The sequence below is a fragment of the Equus asinus genome, chromosome 26 (genome assembly GCF_041296235.1).
Source record: "Equus asinus isolate D_3611 breed Donkey chromosome 26, EquAss-T2T_v2, whole genome shotgun sequence".
In the NCBI taxonomy this organism is placed as follows: Eukaryota; Metazoa; Chordata; class Mammalia; order Perissodactyla; family Equidae; genus Equus; species Equus asinus.
Window position 1 is genome coordinate 22,300,722 of NC_091815.1, and position 22,151 is coordinate 22,322,872.

The 22,151-nt window shown below is 38.7% G+C and overlaps 1 protein-coding gene across 10 annotated transcripts in view; it reads left to right on the forward strand.

Annotated features, from left to right (window-relative positions):
- Window positions 1–11,789, forward strand: part of ZNF829 (zinc finger protein 829) — a 32,891-nt gene extending 21,102 nt beyond the window's left edge. For all 10 annotated transcript variants that reach the window (XM_044759467.2, XM_014848802.3, XM_044759470.2 and 7 more), the window contains one exon: window positions 9,288–11,789. In XM_044759467.2, coding sequence (XP_044615402.1) covers window positions 9,288–10,267 — 980 coding nt within the window. In that variant the 3' untranslated portion in view covers window positions 10,268–11,789. The remainder of the gene's footprint in view (window positions 1–9,287) is intronic.
- The last annotated feature ends 10,362 nt before the right edge of the window (window positions 11,790–22,151 follow it).

Consider the following 22,151-nt stretch of genomic DNA (forward strand, 5'->3'; position numbering starts at 1 on the left):
CCCTCTGCGTTTAGGAGTAATTGCGGGGGGTTTAGGTAGGGTTCTGGTCACCTGTTTCCACCGTCGCTCCTCTGTTGTGTTCTTGCTCCTGCCCTAGATGTGTGTGGATCCTCTGGGGGCGTCCATTGGAAGAAAGCCGCTTGCGGGTACTAGGCTGCCCGTCGGGGTCGGAGAGTTTTCACCTATTTCCACATCCTCCCGGAGGAAAGTCCATCTGCCTTCCGATGTATAGTCGCATGGGTGTCTCAGACGTCCTGAGATGCTGTCTGGATATCCTTTGTCAAGCGATAAGTGTCCAAATAATTGTAGACTCGAAGGGTGAGAGACAAAGAGGACTACTCACGGCGCCATCTTCAGTAACTCCTGATGTTATTAATTTTAATGTAGTCAACCTTATCTATCTTTTCCTTTATAGTTGTAGCTTTTTTGTGTCCTGTGTAGGAATCATTGCCTACCCCAAAGTCATGAAGATATTTTCTGCATTATATTCTAGTAGCTTTATTGTTTTACCTTTTACATTTAGGTCTACAGTTCCTTGGAGTCGATATTTGTGTATAGTGTGAGATATGGGGTCAAATTTCATTTGTTTCCATGTGAACATCCAGTTGACCAACAATGTTTATTGAAAAGTCTATCTTTTTTCCATTCTTTGTAAGGCTACCTTTGTCATAAATCATGTGTTCCCATATCTTTGAGTCTGTCTCTGGACTTTATTATGTTCCATTGGCTTATTTGTCTACCCCCATCCCAATACCACACTATAGTAATACTGTAGCATGTAATAAGTCTTGTTATCTGGTAGAGCAAGTTCTCCTTGCTTCTTCTCTTCATCTTTTGCATTTTCATATAAAGTTTAGAATCAGCTTATTAATATTCACAATGCAAAAAATAGCTGTTGACATTTTTATTGAGGTTAAAATGAATTTATGCATCATTTTCTGGAGAATTAACATTTTAAAATAGCTAGATGTCTTTTATAGCTACACCATCTTTTTCACATTTTGGAGCAGCTGGCTTAAGGCAAAACTGTTATTTTTTTGATGAAAACATTTCCCATTACATCTCTCCTAACTTATTCCCAGATGGTCTCAATGACCCATATTAATTATAATTTTTAACCACAGAAAAATGTGGGAGGTACGTAATTGAGCTGTCATACATAAATGTTTTTAACAGACTAGAAACATCCTTAGCTCATGTGATACCAACCCCCATAGCCAGCTACATCCCTTTTAAGCCCTTGTAGAAAGGACAAAAATGTATGTTCTAGCTGTGAGTGCCTCTGGCTGTGCTATGTGGGATGCCGCCTCAGCATGGCCTGACAGAGCGGTGCCATGTCCGTGCCCAGGATCCGAACTGGCGAAACCCTGGGCTGCCAAAGCAGAGCGCGTGAACTTAACCACTTGGCCACAGGGCCAGTCCCATGTAGATTTTTTTAAATAGATTTTGTTGCTATTGTGAGCATCTATAATTTTCTAGTTGGTATTATTGGTGCAGAGAAATACTATTAACTTTTTAACACATAAAGAGGAGTTTAATCTTGTTCATTATCAGGGAAATGTAAATTAAAACTGCAGTAGGATACCATTATGACACCAGCAACATGGGCAAAAATTTAAGTCTGACGTTAGTAAAATAGGTAAGAATGTGGAGCAGTATGCACCCTCATAAGCTGCTGGTGGGTTATAAATTCATACAAGTACTTTTTTGGTGTTTTTTTCTTTCTTTTTAAAAATTTTATTGTGGAATAACGTTTAACATGTCATAAATTTAACATGGGATCTACCCTCTTAACAGGTTTGTAAGTGTATAATACAGTATTGTTAACTATAGACACACTATTGTATAGATCTCTAGAACTTATTCACTTTGCATAACTGAAGCTTTATACCTCTTGATTAGCGGCTGCACATGTCCCCTTCACCCCAGCCCCTGGCAGCCACCATTCTACTCTTTGTTTTTATGAGTTTTACCCTTTTAAATATCTCATATTAGTGAAATTATGCAGTATATGTCCTTCCATGACTGGCTTATTTCACTTAGCATAATGTATTCAAAGTTCATCCATGTTGTCAAATATTGCAAGATTTCCTTCTTTTCTAAGGCTGAATAATAATCTATTGTATGTATATACCACATTTTATTTATCCATTCATCCATCTATGGATTTAGGTGGTTTTCACATCTTGGCTATTGTGAATAGTGCTGTGATTAACACAGGAGTGCTAATATTTCTGCAAGATCATGATTTCAATTCTTTTGGATAAATACCTAGAAGTAGGATTGATGAATCAGATAGTAGTTCTATTTTTAATTTATTGAGAAACCTCCATACTGTTTTCCATAGGAGCTGTACCATTTTGCATTCCCACCAATAGTATACAAGGGTTCCAATTTCTTAACATCCTCACCAATACTATTTTTTTTTTTTTTTGATAATAGGCCTATAACAGTGATAGGTGATGTCTCATCATGGTTTTGATTTGCATTTCCCTAGTGATTAGTGATATTGAGCATATTTTCATATACCTCTTGGCTCTTTGTATGTCTTCTTTAGAGAAATGTCTGTTCAACACCATAACCCATTTTTTAATTGGGTTATTAGTTTTTTTGCTTATGTATTTTAGAAATTAACCCCTTATCAGATATTTGATTGGCAAATATTTTCCCCCATTCTATAGGTTGCCTTTTCACTCTGTTAATTGTCTCCTTTGCTGTGTGGGAGCTCTTTTTGTTTTGTTTTGCTGAAGAAGATTTGCCCTGAGCTTGTATCTGTTGCCAGTCTTCCTCTATGTTGTATGTGAGCCACAATCACAGCATAGCCAGTGACGAGTGACGTAGGTCCATACCCAGGAACCAAACCCAGGCCACCAAAGTGAAGCACACTGAACTTAACCACTTGGCCATGGGGCTGGTTCTTAAATTTGTTTTTTAGTTCTAACAGCTTTAATGTGGAATCTTTAGGGTTTTCTGTATATAAGATGTCATTTGCAAACAGAGACAGTTTTACTTCTTCCTTTCTGGTTTGGAAGCTTTTTATATCTTTTTCTTGCCAAATTGCTTTGGCTAAGACTTCATTACCATGTTTAATAGACGTGGCGAGAGTGGGCATCTTTGCCTTTATGATCTTAGTGGAAAAGATTTTGGTTTTTCACCATTAAGTATGGTATTAGCTGTGAATTTTCATATATGGCCTTTATTATGTTGAGGTAATTTCCCTCTAAGTTTGTCGAGAGTTTTTATCATAAAAAGTTGTTGAATTTTATCAGTACTTTTTCTGCGTCTATTCAGATGACTGTAATTTTTATCCTTCATTCTGTTAAGGTGGTGAATCACATTAATTGATTTTTATATGTTGAACCATTTTTGCGTCCCAGGAATAAGTTCCACTTGGTCATGGTGTATGATCCTTTTAATGTGCTGTTGAATTTGGTTTACTAGTATTTTGTTGAGAAGTTTTGCATCTATATTCATCAGGGTATTGGCCGTTTAAATGTTTGGTAGAATTCACCAGTAAAGCCATCTGATCCTGGGCTTTTCTTTGTTGGGAGGTTTTTGATTACTGGTTCAATCTTCTTAGCAGTCATAGGTCTGTTCAGACTTTCTATTTCTTCATGATTAAGTCTTGATAGGTTGTATGTTTGTAGGAATATATCCATTTCTTCCAGTTTATCCAGTTTCTTGGTGTATTTGTTCATAGGAGTCTCTTACCCTTTTTATTTCTGTGACATCAGTTGTAATGTTGCCTTTATTTTTTATTTTATTTATTTGAGTCTCCTCTCTTTTTTTCTTAGGCTGGCTAAAAGTTTGTCAATTTTATTTATCTTTTCAAAACCAACTATTAGTTTTGTTGATCTTTTCTGTTGTTTTTCTATTCTCTCTTTCATTTTTCTCTGCTCTAATCTTTATTTTTTCCTTCCTTCTGCTAACTTTGGGTTTAGTTTGTTCCTTGAGGTGTAAAGTTAGGTTGTATATTTGAGATCTTTCTTCTTTTTTAATGTAGGAACTATAAACTTCCCTCTTCATATTGCTTTTTCTACATCCCATAAATTCTGATATGTTGTGTTTTTGTTTGTCTCAAGATGTTTTCTAATTTCTCTATTCCTCTTGAGTAGAATGCTCTGCATATGTCATTAGGTCCACTTGATCTATAGTATTCAAGTCACTGTTTCTTTGTTGATTTTCTGTCTCGTTCTATTATTGAAAGTAAGCTATTCAAGTTTTCTACTATTATTGTATTTTTGTCTATGTCTCCCTTTTGTCAGTTTGCTTTACATCTTAGGTGTTCTGCATTGTTCTGCTGAGATCGTTGAGCATATTTACACTGGTTTTTAAAATTCTATCAGGTAATTCCTATACCTGTGTTTCTTTAGGGTCATTTTCTGTAGCTTTATTTTGTTCCTTTGTTTGAATTGTGTTTCCTTGTTTCTTCATTTTCCTTGACTCTTTCTATTGGTATCTACACATTAGAAAAAACCCCAACCTGTCCCATTCGTCATGGATTGACCTCATCTGGAGAAGACCCTTCACCAGTCAGAGCTTCTGTGAGCCTCTCAAACCATCGTGCTACTCCAAACCACTGTTTTTGTTCTTAGTGGCCCCCAGGCGTGTAGAGTATGCCAGGTCCCATCAGCACCCCAAGACAAGCACCAATCCCTCAAGTAGCTCCAGGAGAAATTAGAATGTTGCATGTGTCATCCAGCTCTTTCCCTCCCAGGGAGAAGGTGGGAGCTGGTGGTTTTTGCCCGCTCGCTCTGCTGTGGGCTGGCGGGTGGAGCTATGGCAAGTGTTTGCGTGAAAGTTCAAATCACCTTCTTTGTTCTCAGTGGCCCCCAAGTGTCTAGAATATGCCAGGTCCCATCAGCACTCCAGTACAGAAGCCAGTCCCTCGGGCAATCCCTGGAAAAGTTGGAACATTTGATGCAAAGTCCACTCTTTCCCTCCCTTGGAAGAAGCTAGGAGCTGGAGTTTTGCTTCTACCTGCTCTGCATTAAACTGGGGGAGGAGCTGTGGTGAGTGTCCACGTGCTACTTCAAACCAGTGCCTTTGCTCTCTGTAGCCCCCAGGGGCATACCATATGCCAGGTCCAGTCTGCGTTCTGAGACAGGTGAGACAAGCCTGTCTTTTGGGTGGCTTGCGGAGAAGAACACTGGATGTGCAGTCTAACTCTTTCTGTCCTCAGGGAGAAGCTGGAAGCTGGAGGTTTCCTCCCAGTCCAATGGCATTATGCCAGACGTGAGGGTTATGGTGAGAGGGTGTCTCTAGTTTTCCTACCAGTTTTGATGTGGCTGGTTTCACACTTGCCCAGAAAGCAGGAGCCTCTCAGCTGGTTTCTAGATTTCTCACAAAGGGAATTGATCCATGTATTGCTGTTGAATTGATGTGTGTTTGGGTGGAAGGAGAGTCTAGGGCTTCCTATTCTACCATCGTGCTGATGTTAATGGAAATACTATTAATTTTTGTAAGTTGGTCTTGTATCCAACAAGTTTACTGAACTTAAAGTTTTTTATTCTCTTGGTTTTTCTAGTTAGATCATCATATTATCTATATGTTATTAGAATTATCTCTTTCCTTCCAGTTGTTATACTTGTTATTTCCTTGTTTATAATGGTAGCTAGGACTGTCTCAGTTGGTAACAGTGGTAGTGGGCATCCATTTCTTTTTTCCCCTTGTTATAGGGAGCATATCTAAAGTTTCTTCATTTACATATAATATTTGCCAAAGTTATGATAAATTTTACCAAGTTACATATGTTACCTTGCTATGCTAGTTTGCTAAGAGTTACTGTAAATAGATGTTGCCCACATCATACAACTTTTCTGAATCTGTCAGGATAATCATGGCAGTTTGTGGTCTTATTTCACAACAGTTGTACCCTCTGGTGTGTGGCCATTTTGCCCTGTTAGTTCATGTTCCCATGAAGATATCAACCACCTTGTCTGACAGTGTACCTGGGGAAGGGCCGAGAGCCAGAACCTAGTCTGCGTCCCTCCAGGTGGATTTAAGGAATGAGAGGAGATGAGCTCAGGCATAACAAGCCCTAAGACCTACAGGTTCACTGCTGATAAACTTTATTTGCTACTGCTCCACCTGGCAACTCTTCTCATCAGAGTTTCATCTTTCAGCATCATCCACAGGAAGAGTAGATGAAGCAGCACCACAGGAAGAGTCCGCCTCCCTTTTTTGTATTCTCCCAGTTCTGGGGGTTTTCATAGTTAAGGAGGTAGAGGAGCAGACGCCTGAGAGTGGATGGTCAGCCATGTTCCTTTCTCCAGCAGTGTTTTTTCTTTGCCATCAGGTTAACACAGTGACTCAGTAGCTGTCTATTGGCTGTTACCACCAACTTCTGTGGTAAAGGCACAGGCCATTGTGGTCCCAAGGCAGTTCAGGGAAAGGCTAAGTTAGAATTTAGAAACTTGTGCTTCCAGGCTAGCCTCTCCCTGCCTCCTTTTACCACCTGTCCAGGCAGGTAGCCTCCACCCACAAACACACAAGTTTATACCAGTCTTCAGTCTCCCTAGGGTTTTTTCAGTTTGTGTCAGTTCTACAAAACCAAATTCTGTGTAATTTCTCTAGGGTCAGTTGAGAAAGGAAGCCAGAAGTTTGCACATTCAGGTCTAGACAGGAACTGTTGATTTTTAAAAAAATATTTCTATTATATTTTCAATTTCTAATAACCTTGTGTTTTCTCAGTGTTCCTTTATTTAGCATCTTATTCCTATTTAATGGATATCAGATCTGTTATTGCTCTGAGGTTACTCATTATATTTCTTTGACATTTTCTTTTCTTCTTTGCATTGTTTCCTCACAGATACTTTGTCCTCTTTTGGGCTCTTTTTCATGTTAAAAACTTTCCTCAAATGTCTGATAGTGTGGCTTACTGCTCATTTTTAATTGGGAGATACTACAAAGATGATTGGAACCTCTGTGTAGTGGGGAGTGGGTCTCATTTACTTTAGGATGATCTGGTTGGATTAATTTACTGAGGACTGCCCACTTTTGGTAACTGTTGATCTTTTCTCTTGTGCATGATTTTCCCATGAGAGGAGACCTTCACTGCTTCTCCTGGTGAGGGAGTTAGGAGCCTATTATCAGTGTTCTGGGTATTAAATTGTAGTACAGCAAGAGTCTCATCATTACAGTATTGTGAACTGACACCAGTTCTCTGATACCAGCTGGGTGTCTTATGCTTCAGTTCAATTCTGAAACTACCTACCTGGAGTTAACATCAGATCCCACAAGTTAAAGGGCAAAGGTACCCAACAACACAGCCGTTAGTTCAGACACAAGCTGCAAGTGGGATCTCCAGGCTACGCACACTTCTGCCTATCCAACTATAAATTCAGGGCTTCACACAACCCCTCAGTTTTGATAATTCATTAGAACAACTCACAGAACTCCTGAAAGCACTGTACTTATGATTCCCATTTTATGTAAAGGATATAATGAATAGTTAGATGAAGAGGTACACAGGGCAAGGTCTAGGAGGGTCTCAAGCACAGGAGATTCTGTCCTCGTGGAGTCAGGATGTGCCACCTTCCTGGTACATAGATAGGTTCATCAACCAGGAAGCTTCCCCCAGTCCTTGCCCTGAGTTTTTCACTGGAGTTTCATTACGTAGGTAGGAGTGACCAACCAGCACCTCCCTTGAAACTAAGGGCCCCCTGTGAATCACCTCGTTAGCATAAACTCAGGTATGATCAAAAGGAGCTTGGTGTAAATAACAAAAACAGTCCTGTGAGGAATTCCAATGGTTTTTGAAGCTGTATGCCAGGAACAGGGAACAAAAAGTAGATATATTCGTTATTATATCACAAGTATGTATATTTCCTGTTAATCCTTTGTTCTCCATTCAGTACCCATGCCCACAGCTATGCCTGATATTCCTGAGTCCAGATTCCCTCTGGTTCCATTTTTCTAAACTTCTAGGTTTCTGTAAAAATGAAAAAATATAATCATTCTTCTCTGTGGGATAGAGGAGGGGGGGGTCTTGGAGGTCTTACTACTAATACAGGCTTTGAACTCATCCTTCGGTTTTCACCATTCTCTGTGCCCCCCACTGTTAGAAGTGCCTGATACCTCCAATTCCTGTGCAGTTGTAGGGATCTGCACTGTGAATCAGAGCTGTGAAATTCACCCACTGTAGGCTCACTTTGACTTTCTCTGGTCTGCAGTCACTTACCATTCATCCGTTGGCTTTCCAGCTTGCAAGTTTTGTTATTGCTGTCTCACCTCCAGTATCCTTTGTCCTAGCAGGATTTTCCTGTCCCCTTGTTAAGCTTTTACTGTAATTTTCCTGTAGATTCATGAATAAGTAGTGGTAAACTCATGTACACTCTGCCATTTTTAACAGAAATTATGTCCCTTTTTAATTAAAAGTACACTTGACCCTCATTACTTAGAGATTCCATATTTACAAATTTACCTACTCACTAAAATTTATTTGTCAACCCAAAATCAATACTTGCAGCACTTTCATGGTCATTGGCAGACATATGCAGAGTGGGGAAAAATATTGACATGGAGTTCCTCTCTTCTTCTCAGAGTACGTTCCATTTTATTCTCTTCTTTCTCACACTCAAGCTGCCTCTCCTCTTAGTCACTGCCATGACTTGAAGATTCCATTCCTCTCTCTCCTAAGATCAGCATCACAGAATTCCAAGGCAAACTATTTTCAGTGTATCTCCAACACATATCAGGCTCTATCCACAGAAGACATTTACCTGTCTACCATTCTCACCAGTTTCATTCAGCACCTTAGACTTGGTGCAGGCTGTCCCCTGATGTGAATTTGCCAACAGTACACCCTTTGCAGAGAGTCACTGATCCTCCCTCCATTTATAAGTTTCAACACATTTATTCCTCAGTAGTCCTTTGATGTAGGTCTGAGAATCATCCACAAATTATAAAACATACAATACGATGCTGTGCATGTGTGCTTATATAAATGTATGTATACTTAGAATTACTGTATAGCAATGTATATGTGGAGGATGGCCCTGAACAGTGTGTTCACCAAAGTCTCAGGTGATTCTGATCCATAGCAAAATTTCAGGATTATAGAAATCATTTATTCCCTAGTCACCATCTTCAACTTCTTCCTCTGTTGCCTCTCCTTAAAGTCTGTGCTTTTCCTATCAGTTTTAGAAATTGTTTAGCCCTATTTGAGAACTAAGTGTTTACTTTCCCAGATATTATTTTCAGCTTAATCTTCCCATTTCTTTTTTAGAAGTTTAACCTCTCCCAGAATAGGAAAAATGAACATATGCCTTTATGTTTTCTTTCAGATCTGGAATCAGTGTGTGAGACCAAGATATTATCTCTAAAGAAGAGACGTTTTAGTCAAGTAATATTTACCTATGAAGACATGCCCACTTTTATTCATCCCACATTTCTTATTCCACGTCAAAAAACTATTAATGAAGAGAAACCCTATGAATGTAAGATATGCGGAAAGGCCTTTAATCAAAACTCACACTTTATTCAACATCAGAGAATTCATTCTGCTGAAAAACTCTATGAATGTAAGGAGTGTGGGAAATCCTTTAGTCGTGGCTCACTTGTTACTCGACATCAGAGGATTCACACTGGTGAAAAACCTTATGAATGTAAGGAATGCGGCAAGGCTTTTAGTTGTAGTTCTTATTTTTCTCAACATCAGAGGATTCACACTGGTGAGAAGCCCTATGAATGTAAGGAATGTGGAAAAGCTTTTAATTACTGCTCAAACCTTAATGATCATCAGAGAATTCACACTGGTGAGAAACCCTATGAATGTAAAGTATGTGGAAAAGCCTTTACTAAGAGTTCACAACTTTTTCCACATCTGAGAATTCATACTGGCGAGAAACCTTATGAATGTAAAGAATGCGGAAAAGCCTTTACTCAACACTCAAGGCTTATACAACATCAGAGAATGCATACTGGTGAGAAACCTTATGAATGTAAGGAGTGTGGGAAGGCCTTTAGTAGTGCCTCAACACTTACTAACCATCACAGAATTCATGCTGGCAAGAAACTCTATGAATGTAAAGAGTGTGGAAAGGCCTTTATTCAGAGCTCAGAACTTATTCAACATCAGAGAATCCATACGGATGAAAAACCATATGAATGTAATGAATGTGGGAAGGCCTTTAATAAAGGCTCAAATCTTACTAGACATCAAAGAATTCACACTGGTGAGAAACCCTATGACTGTAAGGAATGTGGAAAGGCCTTTGGTAGCCGCTCTGACCTCCTTCGCCATGAAGGAATTCATACTGGATGAATGATAGGCCCGTTTTTATAACCTTTGTAATAATGTTTTAAAAATCAAGTAATGTAAAAAACAAACCCACAAAACCCCAGATAATGCATGATTGAAGGTTTCCTGTGTACTAGATTTCTAAGGCTACCATAACAAAGTACCAAGTACCACAAAACTGGGTACAGAAATTTATTCTCTCACAGTTTGGGAGCCTTGAGATCCGAAATCAAAGTTGTTGGTAGGTTCCTTCTGAGGACTCTGAGGGAGAATCTGTTCCATGCTCTTCCGCTAGCATCTGGTAACAGCCAGCAATCTTTGACATTCCTTGGCTTGTAGCTGTATCACTCCAGTCTCTGCCTCCGTCTTCACAGTGCATCTCCCTGGGTGTCTCTGTGTCTCCTCTCCTCTTCTTATATGGACACCAGTCATGCTAGATTAGCACTCACCCAAGTGAACTTACCTTAACTTGATTACATCTGCAAAGACCTTATTTCCGTGTAAGATCACATTGACAGGTACCAGTGGTTAGGACTTCAACATAGTTCAACCCATAACACTCTAGCATTGTTTTTCCTAATGCATTTACAATTTTTACGTAACTTGTTAATCACATGTGTTTTAAATTGTGAATTCAGGGTCTAAATTAAACCTCCCTCCCAAAAAGAAAGATTCTGTCTCACAACTACTTATTCAATAATACCTTTGTTGCCAATTGTTTTCTTCTCCTTCTTGGTTACATATTTGTGTTTATATTAGCTTATGTTTTATGGCCATCTTTTCTAGTGCTGTGGCCTACAGATCTGTGTTTCCACCAATACTACACTGGAAGTCGTGTTACACAGGCTGTCTTTTAATTCCTGGCAGAATTGTAACTTTGTTTTTGAAGGCAGCTCTTTTTTCCTTTTGTAAACTCATATTTTCTTTTTGTAAAAAAAAACCATAGAGAACAGAAAGAAAAAAATAAAGATTATTTGTAAGCCTACCAGAGATGACTGCTTTCAAATTACTACAGCATATCCTTCCAGATTTTATTTAGTGTAACCATAATCATGACATGCATGCTGTACCATAACCTGCTTTTATCATTGCTACTGTTTCAGTAAGTACACGTTTATTTGTCATTCTTTTTAATGGGGTCATAATAATCTTTTCTGTGGTTATCATTTCACTAAATACTGACAATTATTATGGTGCCCATTGAAACTTTGCAGTTATAAAAGTTGCCTTCCAGGTTCAACTTTAGTGCTTTTTTTCTTTGTTTTTCTCTGCAAACTTTATATTTCAGTGCTGAAATAACTGATGAACATTTCCTCCCTGTAAAATACTGCCAATAGCTCTAATCCCCTCATTTGAATCACTATCAGTTTATGTGTCTTTCCAGACCTTTTTTAAAAACTATTTTTACTTATGTTCATGTGCACACACAACCAAATATGTAAATACTTGTAGAAAAAATTACTGCTGCTTTTTAAATGTTTTAAATACATATACTCCTGTGTGTACTGGATTGCTACAAGGATTAAATGAGTTAAGAAATATACAATGGTTGGGACTGTTACTAACATATATTAACTAGCTAATGTTATCCAATATTAGCATCAGTATCTTCATATTATTATTTGTGGAAGGGACTTTAACCATGTTATACACCTTAGTTGACATTAAAGAATTCATCATGAAAAAGACCAGCAGATGTAATGTTTGTAGAAAAGCTTCTCACCAAAAATTATTCCTTATTCCTCATGGAGTTTAAAAACAAGCAAATAAAACCCTAAGAAATAAGAAAGAAAAAGAATGGGTTAATAAGCCTACATTCACACCTCATATTTCATGCTGCACAATAATTTCATACCCATCAAAAAACCTATTTACAGGGGCTGGCCCCGTGGCCGAGTGGTTAAGTTCACGTGCTCTGCTGCAGGCGGCCCAGTGTTTCGTTGGTTCGAATCCTGGGCACGGACATGGCACTGCTCATCAAACCATGCTGAGGCAGCATCCCACATGCCACAACTAGAAAGAGCCACAATGAACAATATACAACCATGTACCAGGGGGCTTTGGGGAGAAAAAGGAAAAAAATAAAATCTTGAAAAAAAAAAAACCCTGTTTACATATCGAGAATAGTTGAAAACACATTTGTCAAAAAAGCAGGGAAAGGTATGCAATATTAACTCAATAATCACCGACAAAGTAGAACATGATGTAGGTCACATTCTTTTCCAGAATGGGAAAAAATTAAAATGATAGCCAACAAATATCAGAATATTGATAATACACCTCCACATAACATGAGTCAAGAAGGAAATCAATCCCTGAATTATGTTTAAATGAATGAAAATGAGCACATTAGGTAGAAAAACTTGAGGGTTGGCAAGGAGCCAAATCTGTATTCAGATAAAAATGTATAGCCCAATAGGCATGCTGGTATTTAAACACTAAGAGATTAAGAAATGAACAAAATGTACAAGACAAAAAGCTGGAAGAATGACAGCAAACTAAATCCAAAATCAGAAGAAAAGTTATCAGTAAAAATAAAGGCAAAAATAGTTCAAGGAAAAAATACATACAGATACAAACACTGGTAATTCTGACGGGGACAAATAGAAGACAGATGAAGACATGAATGATAGATGGACATGATTATGTTTAAAGAGATTAACATTTTTACTAATAGCTGGAAATCTAGATGAAGTATGTGATATTTGTAGGAAAATAGAATTTGTCAGAATTGAGCAATGTAAACCCTTAATAGTCCAAAACAATAAATGAAGAAAAAAATGTTTTCGTGTAAATAGCTCCACTTAAAGCAATCACCAGGCTAGATCATTTTATGGGCAAAATCTATTAAATATTCAAGGAACTTTCAAATCAAATGCGATAACAAGCTTACCATCTGTTTCTATGAATTTTTTGTAATCCTGATGTCAAAATAACTAGTTCACAAAATTATAATTTAGTGTCATTTAGTACTGAGTCTGTACAAATGAAAATTTATTCTAGCAGTCTATTTAAAAAAATAGATACTCATCACAATCTGAACCCATCACCTGAACTAAGAAATCAAATGCTTTTGACAAAACCTTACAATCAAACTCTAAATCAGGGGTCAGCAAACTAATCCAGACCACTGCCTATTTTTGTATGGCCTGCAAGCTAAGTATTGTTTTTAGATTTTTAAATGGTTCAAATAAGATGAAAAATAATCTATCATAATGTAAAATTATATGAAATTCAAATTTCAGTGTTCGTTAGTAAAAATGAGACAGAGCAACACATTCACTTACATGTTGTCTTTGGCTGCTTTCACACTACAACAGAGTTGAGCACCTACAACAGAAACTGAGCGGTCTGCAAAGCCTATGATATTTACCATCTAGCCTGTTACAGAAAAAGTTTGTCAACCCCTGCTCTAGTCACTTTCTGAAACACGGAAGTCAAATAGATTTTGTTAACACAGTGTTCTGTGTTATCCAAACTCAGAAAACAGATTTGGATAGTGAGGGGTTCTTGAAATGCACCAAAAGATAATTCATGTGAGAATTCTGGAGTTAATATAACTAAACCCCATTAAAGGGCCTGGCCCGTGGACGAGTGGTTAAGTTTGCGTGCTCCGCTTCGGCGGCCCAGAGTTTTGCTGGTTCAGATCCTGGGCGTGGACATGGCACGGCTCGGCAGGTCACACTGAGGCAGCATCCCACATGCCACCAGAAGGGCCCACAACTAAAATATACAACTATGTACTGGGGGGATTTGGGGAATAAAAAGAAAAAAAAAAAAGAGGATTGGCAACAGTTGTTAGCTCAGGTGCCAATCTTAAAAATAAAATAAGAAATTTATAATTTTTAAGAAAAAAGAGATCTAATGAAAAAGTACAAAATATGCAAGAAAAAATGAGTAATGGAAGCAGAGGGATGGAAATTTTTAGGAAGAATCAAGAAATGCTAGAAGTCAAAAATATTTTAACAGAAATGATGAGCTCATTAGTAGACTGAGTACTAGGCTGAGAAAAGAATTGCTCAGCTTGACGATACATCAGTAGAAACTTCCAAAACTGTAAATCAAAGGGGAAAAAGACTGAAAAATAACAGTGCAGAATATCCGAGAACGGTGGGACAACTACAAAGGGTGTATATGTGCATAGTGGGAATACAAGGAGGAGAAAAAGAAAGCAATAGGTGAAATATTTAAAATAATGACCCAGAACTTTCCCAAGTTAATGTCAAACAAATGAAAAAACCCACAGGTCCAGGAAGCTCAGAGAACATCAAGCAGGATAAATGCCAAAACTACATCTAGGCATGTATTCAAACTGCAGAAAATCAAAGAGAAAGAAAAAATCTTGAAAGCAGCCAGAGAAAGAAACACCGTATGTATAAAGGAGCAAGGATAAGAATTACATCTGACTTTCCTGAAACCACGCAAGCAGGAAAAGAATAGAGTAAAATATTTAAAGTATGAGAGGGGGAAAAAACCACCAACCAAGAATTCTGTACCCTGTGAAATTATCCTTCAAAACTGAAGATGTAAAGACTTTCTCAGACAAACAAAAATTGAGGGAATTTGTTGCCAGTAGACCTGAATTGCAAGAAATGTTAAAAGAAGTTCTTCAAAAAGAAACAAAATGAGGGGCTGGCCCCGTGGCCGAGCAGTTAAGTTTGCGCGCTCCGCTGCAGGCGGCCCAGTGTTTCGTTAGTTCGAATCCTGGGCGCAGATATGGCACTGCTCATCAAACCATGCTGAGGCAGCGTCCCACATGCCACAACTAGAAGGACCCACAACGAAGAATATACAACTATGTACCAGGGGGCTTTGGGGAGAAAAAGGAAAAAAAAAATAATAATAAAATCTTTAAAAAAAAAAAGAAACAAAATGATATAGGTCAAAAACTCAGATCCACTTAAAAATGGAGGAGCATTAGAGAAAGAATAAATGAAGGTAAAATAAAAACTTTTAATTTTCTTATAATTAACAGATAAGTTTGTTCAAAAATAATAGCAATGTATTCAATGATTATAGCTTATGTATAAGTGAAATGAGTGACAACAATAATACAAGGGACAGGAGTGAGTAATTAGGAATATTTTGTTACTATAAAGTACCTGGACTACATGTGCAGTGCTATAGTGTTATTTGAAAGTGGACTAGGATTAGCTGCAAATGTATCCTGCAAACTCTCAGGCAACAACTAAAAAAATGTTTTCTAAAAAAGTATAATTGATATGATAAGAAAGGAGAAAAAAGAAACCATATAAAATGCTCAATTAAAATCACAGAAGAAGAAAAAGAGAAAACAAAAATAGAAACAAACGCATTAAATAGAAAACAGTAACAAATATGATGGATATTAATCCAACTATATCGATAATCACTTTAAATATCAAAGATAGCATCAAAGATAAGAGAGATAAGCCATGCTAACATTAATCAAAAGAAAGCTGGAGTAGCTATATTAATTTCAGAGGGAGCAGACTTCAGATCAAGAAAAATTATCAGGGATAAGGAAGGCCATTGCATAATGATAAAGGGGTGAATTTTCAAAGAAGTAATAACAATCTTTAATTTATGGGCACCTAACAATGGACTATCCAAATATATGAGGCAAAAACTTTTAGAACTGCAAGGAGAAATAAATGAATCCACTATCATATGTAGATTCCTTCAACGCTCTTCTTTCAATAAAGGAAAATGATTAAGGACAAAGTTGAACTCTAGACCCATCAATCAACTTCATATAATTGATATCTACAGACTACTTCATCCAACAACAGTAGAATACACATTTTTCTCAAGTTTACAAGGAACATTCACCAAGATAGACACAACAAGCATCTGTGGCCTTAAAACATACCTTAACAAAATTACAAGGACAGAAATCATACAATGTATGCTCTGATACAATAGAATTGAACTAAATCAATAACAGAAGGATAGCTGACAAAAATCCCCAAATATCTGAAGATTAAACAACACACTTCCAAACATCATACAAGTCAAAAAAAATCTTAGAAATTTTAAAATACTAAATGAAAATGAAAATACAACTTATCAAAATTTGTGGGATGGAGCAAAAGCAGTTCTTGGAAATTCACAGCATCAAACTTACATACACAGTCATGCATTGCTTAACAACAGGGGTACATTCTGAGAAAAGCATCGTTAGCAATTTCATCATACTACAAACATCAGAGAGTGCACGTACACAAACCTAGATGGTATAGTCTACTACACATCTAGGCTAAATGGTACTAATCTTATGGGACCACCAATGTATATGCAACATCCTTACGTGGTGCATAACTGTATTAGAAAAGAAGAAAGATCTAAAATCAATAATCTAAGCTTCCACCTTAGGAAACTAGAAAAAGAACAAATTAAACCCAAAGTAAGTACAAAAAAAGAAATAACAAAAATTTGGGGTGGGCCCCACAGACGAGTGGTTAAGTTCATGTACTCCACTTCAGCAGCCCAAGGTTTCACCTGTTTGGATCCTGAGTGTGGACCTAACACTGCTCATCAAGCCATGCTGAGGTGGCATCCCACATAGCAGAACCAGAAGGACCTACAACTAGAATATACAAGTATGTACTGGGGGACTTTGAGGAGAAGAAGGAAAAACAAAGAGATTGGCAACAGATGTTAGCTCAGGTGCCAATCTTTAAAAAAAAATTAAAGCAGAAATCAATGAAATTGAAAAAAGGAAATCAACAGAGAAAATCAAGGAAACCAAATGCTGATTCTCTGAAAAGATTAATATAATTGATAAGCCTTGTAGCCAGGCTCACTAAGAAAAAAAGAGAGAAGATACAAACTACTAACATCAGAAATGAAAGGGCTGGCCCTGTGGTCGAGTGGTTAAGTTCATGCGATCCGCTTCAGTGGCCCAGGGTTTCGCCGGTTTGGATCCTGGGCGTGGACATGGCACCGCTCATCAGGCCATGCTGAGGCAGCATCCCACATGCCACAACCAGAAGGACCCACAACTAAAATATGCAACTATGTCCTGGGGGGCTTTGGGGAGAAAAAGGAAAAATCTTTAAAAACAAAAGAAATGAAAGAAGGGCCATCACTACAGAATATCATGAAAAACTATTCCTAACAATATGATAGCTTACATGAAATGGGCCAATTCCGTGAAAGACACAGTGTGCCAAAACTCACACAAGAAGAAATAGAAAATCCAAATAGGCCCATATCTATTAGAGAAATTGAATCAATAATTCATAACCTTCCAAAACAGAAAGCATTGGACCCAGACGGGTCCACTAATGAATACTACCAATCATTTAAAGAAGAAACTTTGCCTATTCCCTACAATCTCTTCCAGAAAATAGAAGAGGGAATACTTCCTAACTCATTCTATGAGGCCAGCATTACCCTAATACCAAAACAAGACAAATACATTACAAGAAAACTACAGACCAATACCTCTCATGAACATAAGCACAAATCCTGAACAAAATATTAGCAAATCTAATCCAGCAATATATAAAAAGAAATATACACCATAGCCAAGTGGATTTGTTCCAGGTATGTGAGTCTCATTCAACATTCAAAAATCAATGTAATTCACATCAACAAGCTAAAAAAGAAAATCATATGATCTTACCAATAGATGCAGAAAAAGCATTTGACAAAATTCAACAACCATTCATGATAAGATTTCTTAGCCAACTAGGAATAGAGAAGTTCTTCAGCTTGACAAAGAACAACTACAAAAACCCTACAACTAACATCATACTTAACGACGAGAAACTATAAGCTTTCCTGCTAAGATCAGGAACAACACAAGAGTGTTCCCTCTCATTACTGCTGTTCAACATTGTACTAGTTCTGTCTAATACAATAAGACAAGAAAAGGTAACAAAAGGTATACATGTTTGGAAGGAAGAAATAAAATTGTCTTTGTCTACAGATGGCATTATAGTCTATGTAAAAAATCCAAAAGAATTGACCAAAAATAACAATAAAACTACTGGAACTAATAAGTGATTATAGCACAGTTGCAGGATATAAGGTTAATATCTGAGTCAATTACTTCCCTAAATACCAGCAATGAACAAGTGGAATTTGAAATTAAAAACACAATACCATTTACATTATCACCAAAAAAATGAAATACATAGGTATAAATCCAATGAAATATGTACAAAATCTCTATGAGGAAAACTACAAAACTCAATAAAAGAAATCAAAGAAGAACTAAATAAATAGATATTCATGTTTGTGGATAGAAAAACTCAATATCGTCAAGATATCAGTTCTTCCCAACTTGATCTATAGATTCAAAGCAATCCCAATCAAAATCCCAGGAAGTTATTTTGTGTATATTGACAAATTAATTACAAATTTTATATGGAGAAGCAAAAGACCCAGAATAGCCAACATAATACTGAAAAAGCAAAGGTGGAGGACTGACACTACCCAATTTCAAGACTTAGAATAAAACTAACTAAAACAGTGGGGTATTTGTGGAAGAATAGACAGATCAATGGATCTGAATAGAGAGCCCAGCAATAGACCCACCCAAGTATACACAACTGATCTTTGACAAAGCAGCAAAGGCAATACAATGAAGAAAAGATAGTCTTCTCAACAAAAGGTGCTGGAACAGTCAGACATCCGCATGCTAAAAAAGTGAATCTAGACACAGACCTTCTAGCCTTCACAAAAATTAATTCACAATGATTCATGGACCTAAATGGAAAATGCAAAACTATAAAACTCATAGAAGATAATGTAAGAGAAAATATAGATGACTTTAGGTTTGATGATGACTTTTTAGATATACCACCAAAAGCATGATCTGTGAAAGAAATAATTGATAAGCTGGACTTCATTAAAAATTTTTAACTTCTACTCTGCAAAAGACACTGTTAAGAGAGTGAGGAGACAAGCCACAGACTGCAAGAAAATATTTGCAAGGCACATCTGATAACGGATTGTTATCCAAAATATACAAAGAAATCTTCAAACTCAACAATAAGACGATGAACAACCCAATTTTAAAAATGGGAAAAAATCTAAACAGACATCTCACCAAAGAAGATATACAGATGGCAAACAAACAGATAAAAAAAATGCTCAACATCCTGTGTCATGAAGGAATTGCAAATTAGAACATAAGATACCACTACACACCTGTGAAAATGGCCAAAATTCAAAACACTGACAACACCAAATGTTGGTGAGGATGTAGGATGACTTGTGGGAGTGCAAAATAGTTCCAGCCAATTTGGAAGACAGTTTGGCAGTCTCTTACAAAACTAAACACACTCTGCATACAATCCAGCGATCATGCTCCTTGGTGTTTACAAACTAGTTGAAACTTGTGTTCACACAAAAACCTTCACACAAGGTGACATCAGAAAGATGGTGGAATAGGAACCCTAGATCCTCCTTCCACCAGGGAGACGTGAATTTAACAACAAACCAACAAAATAGCTGTGAGAAATCCAGAAACCAGTTAAATGGTTCTTGCACCCCAGGCAAGCACAAAGCCAACTCCATGGAAGCCTGATAGGAAATCTGTGACACTCTCCAATCTCTCTCATCAGAGGGCCCCTTCCCCCGCCTGCCGCACCAACCCACATTGGGTTGGAAACCCCAACTCCCATCTTCTCCCTGAGGAGGGAAAAGGGGTAGAACATTCGTCGGGCTGACTTTTAGGGGGACTACCCAAGGAACCGGTGTCTGTAATTCCTGTATCCAAGTACTCACAACAATGTGGCCACAGGTTGGAAGTCTCTAAGAACAAAGACATCAACAGTGCACCAGAGTCTGCAGTACCACTAATAAAAATACTAGGAGGAGCCCCAGGACTGTAATTTTCTAACAGCAGCGGAGAGGCGGCAATATCTCAGACAGACACAAGGGGGAGCTCCTGAGTATAAACCAGTAAAAGTATTCAAATAGGCGACTACGTGCACAAGCCCAGGAAGGATGCGTGCCCAGAAAACGCTTGAGAGATCTCCAGAATCTCTAGCCAGGCTGTGTGGGAAGTCTTTGTTGTAGGACAACAGACCACAAAGTCTGGGAGAGTTGGCTGATTCTTCAGATGCTGAAATCCACCCCACACACACACACACAAAATAACAAGACACACAAACAGAAAACCATGACATTTAAAACGTATGCACTTGAAAAGAAAATCATGGTGAAAAGGCGACTTATGGAATGAAAGAAAATAATTGCAAGAGGTTAATATCTAGGATATATAAGGTGTTAATATCCAGAATATATATTTTAAAACACCTACAACTCAACAACAAAAGAACGAATAATCCAATTAAAAAGTGGACAAAGAACTTGAATTGATGTTTTTCCAGAGTGGATATACAGATGTCCAATAAGCACATGAAAAGATGCTCAACATCACTAATCATTAGGGAAATGCAAGTCAAAACTATGATGACTCATCACCTCACACCCATCAGGATGGCCACTATCAAAAGGACAGAAAAGTATTCACAAGGGTTTGGAGAAATTGGAAACCTTGTTTACTGCTGGAGGAAATGTAAAATGGTGCAGCCATTAAGAAAACAGTGTGGAGGTTCCTCAGATAATTAAAAAGTAGAATTACCAGGTGGACATCAGCATCATGGTAGAGTGAGCTCTTCCCTCAGACTTTCCTTTCTAAAATACAGCCAAAAGGACACTCAAACACCAACGGAGGACATACACACAATACAGGAGACATTTGGGAGACCCATGCAGCCATACGTCTAAAGGTGGTGGTAGGGCTGGATCCTCCAGAGGAAGTTAAAGCTGATTGGCAGGAGCTCCATGGAGAGAGAGCAGCCACAGCTGGGGGAGGTGAGAAGCTGGGGAGAGGCACCCAGTCCCCACCCAGCGCTCCAGCCCCACACTCCAACTCCACGTTTGCAGGGAAAGTCACCTCTGTGAGCGAGGGGCTGGCTGAGGGAGGTGCACAGCTGGGGAGAGGTACCCTGTACCTGTCCAGTGCTCCAGCCCCACACTCCAGCCCCATGTTCGCCAGGAACATGGTGCAGTGAGAGAGGGGCAGGCTGAGGGAGGCGCACAGCTGGGGAGAGGTGCTCAGTCCCCACCCAGCGCTCCAGCCCCATGATCACCCAGAGCGGGATGCATTGAGTGGGGGCTGGCTGGAGCAGGTGCATGGCTGAGGAGAGGTGCCCCATTCCCACCCAGTGCTCCAGCCCCACACACTGCATGGAACGCAGCACAATGTGGGGGGGACCAGCCAGGGGAGATGTGCAGCTGTGGAGGGGAGCCCCATCCCTGCCCAGTGCTCCAGCCCCACGCTCCAGCCCCATGATTGCTGGGAGCACAGCACAGAGAGAGAAGCAGTGGCTGGTGGAGCCCTGTGAGCACCCAGAGCACCACACAGAGACAGAGGCAGCAGTCTGGGGAGGCACGCAGGTGTAAGAAAATGCCCCTTCCCCTGCCTGGCACTCCAGTCCTGCAATTGCCCAAAGCTCCACACAGAGAGAGGAGCGAGGCTGGGGGCAGAGCGGAGAAGGAGAGCACCCCTTCCCCTGCCCAGTGCTCCAGATCTGCCATCGGCCAGAGTGCTGCACAGTGAGAAAAGCAGTGGCCAGAGCTGGGGAGACCCTGATTGTGCCGAGCCCAGAATTCACAGTGCCTGATCCCTACCCAGTGGAGGCATGTGACAGCAACAACCCGATAATAACACCACATGGAGGCAAAAATCCACATCATCAAGCAGTGTGAGAAAGCATATTAAATCTCCAGACCAGAAGGAAAATAACAAGTATCCAAAAACCAACCCTGAAGACACAGAAATCCATAACCCAAATGACAAAGAATTCAAAATAGCTATCATAAAAAAACTAAACGAGTTACAAGAAAACACAGAAAGACAAATTAACGAATTCAAGAACTTCTTCACAAAAGAGATCAAAACTTT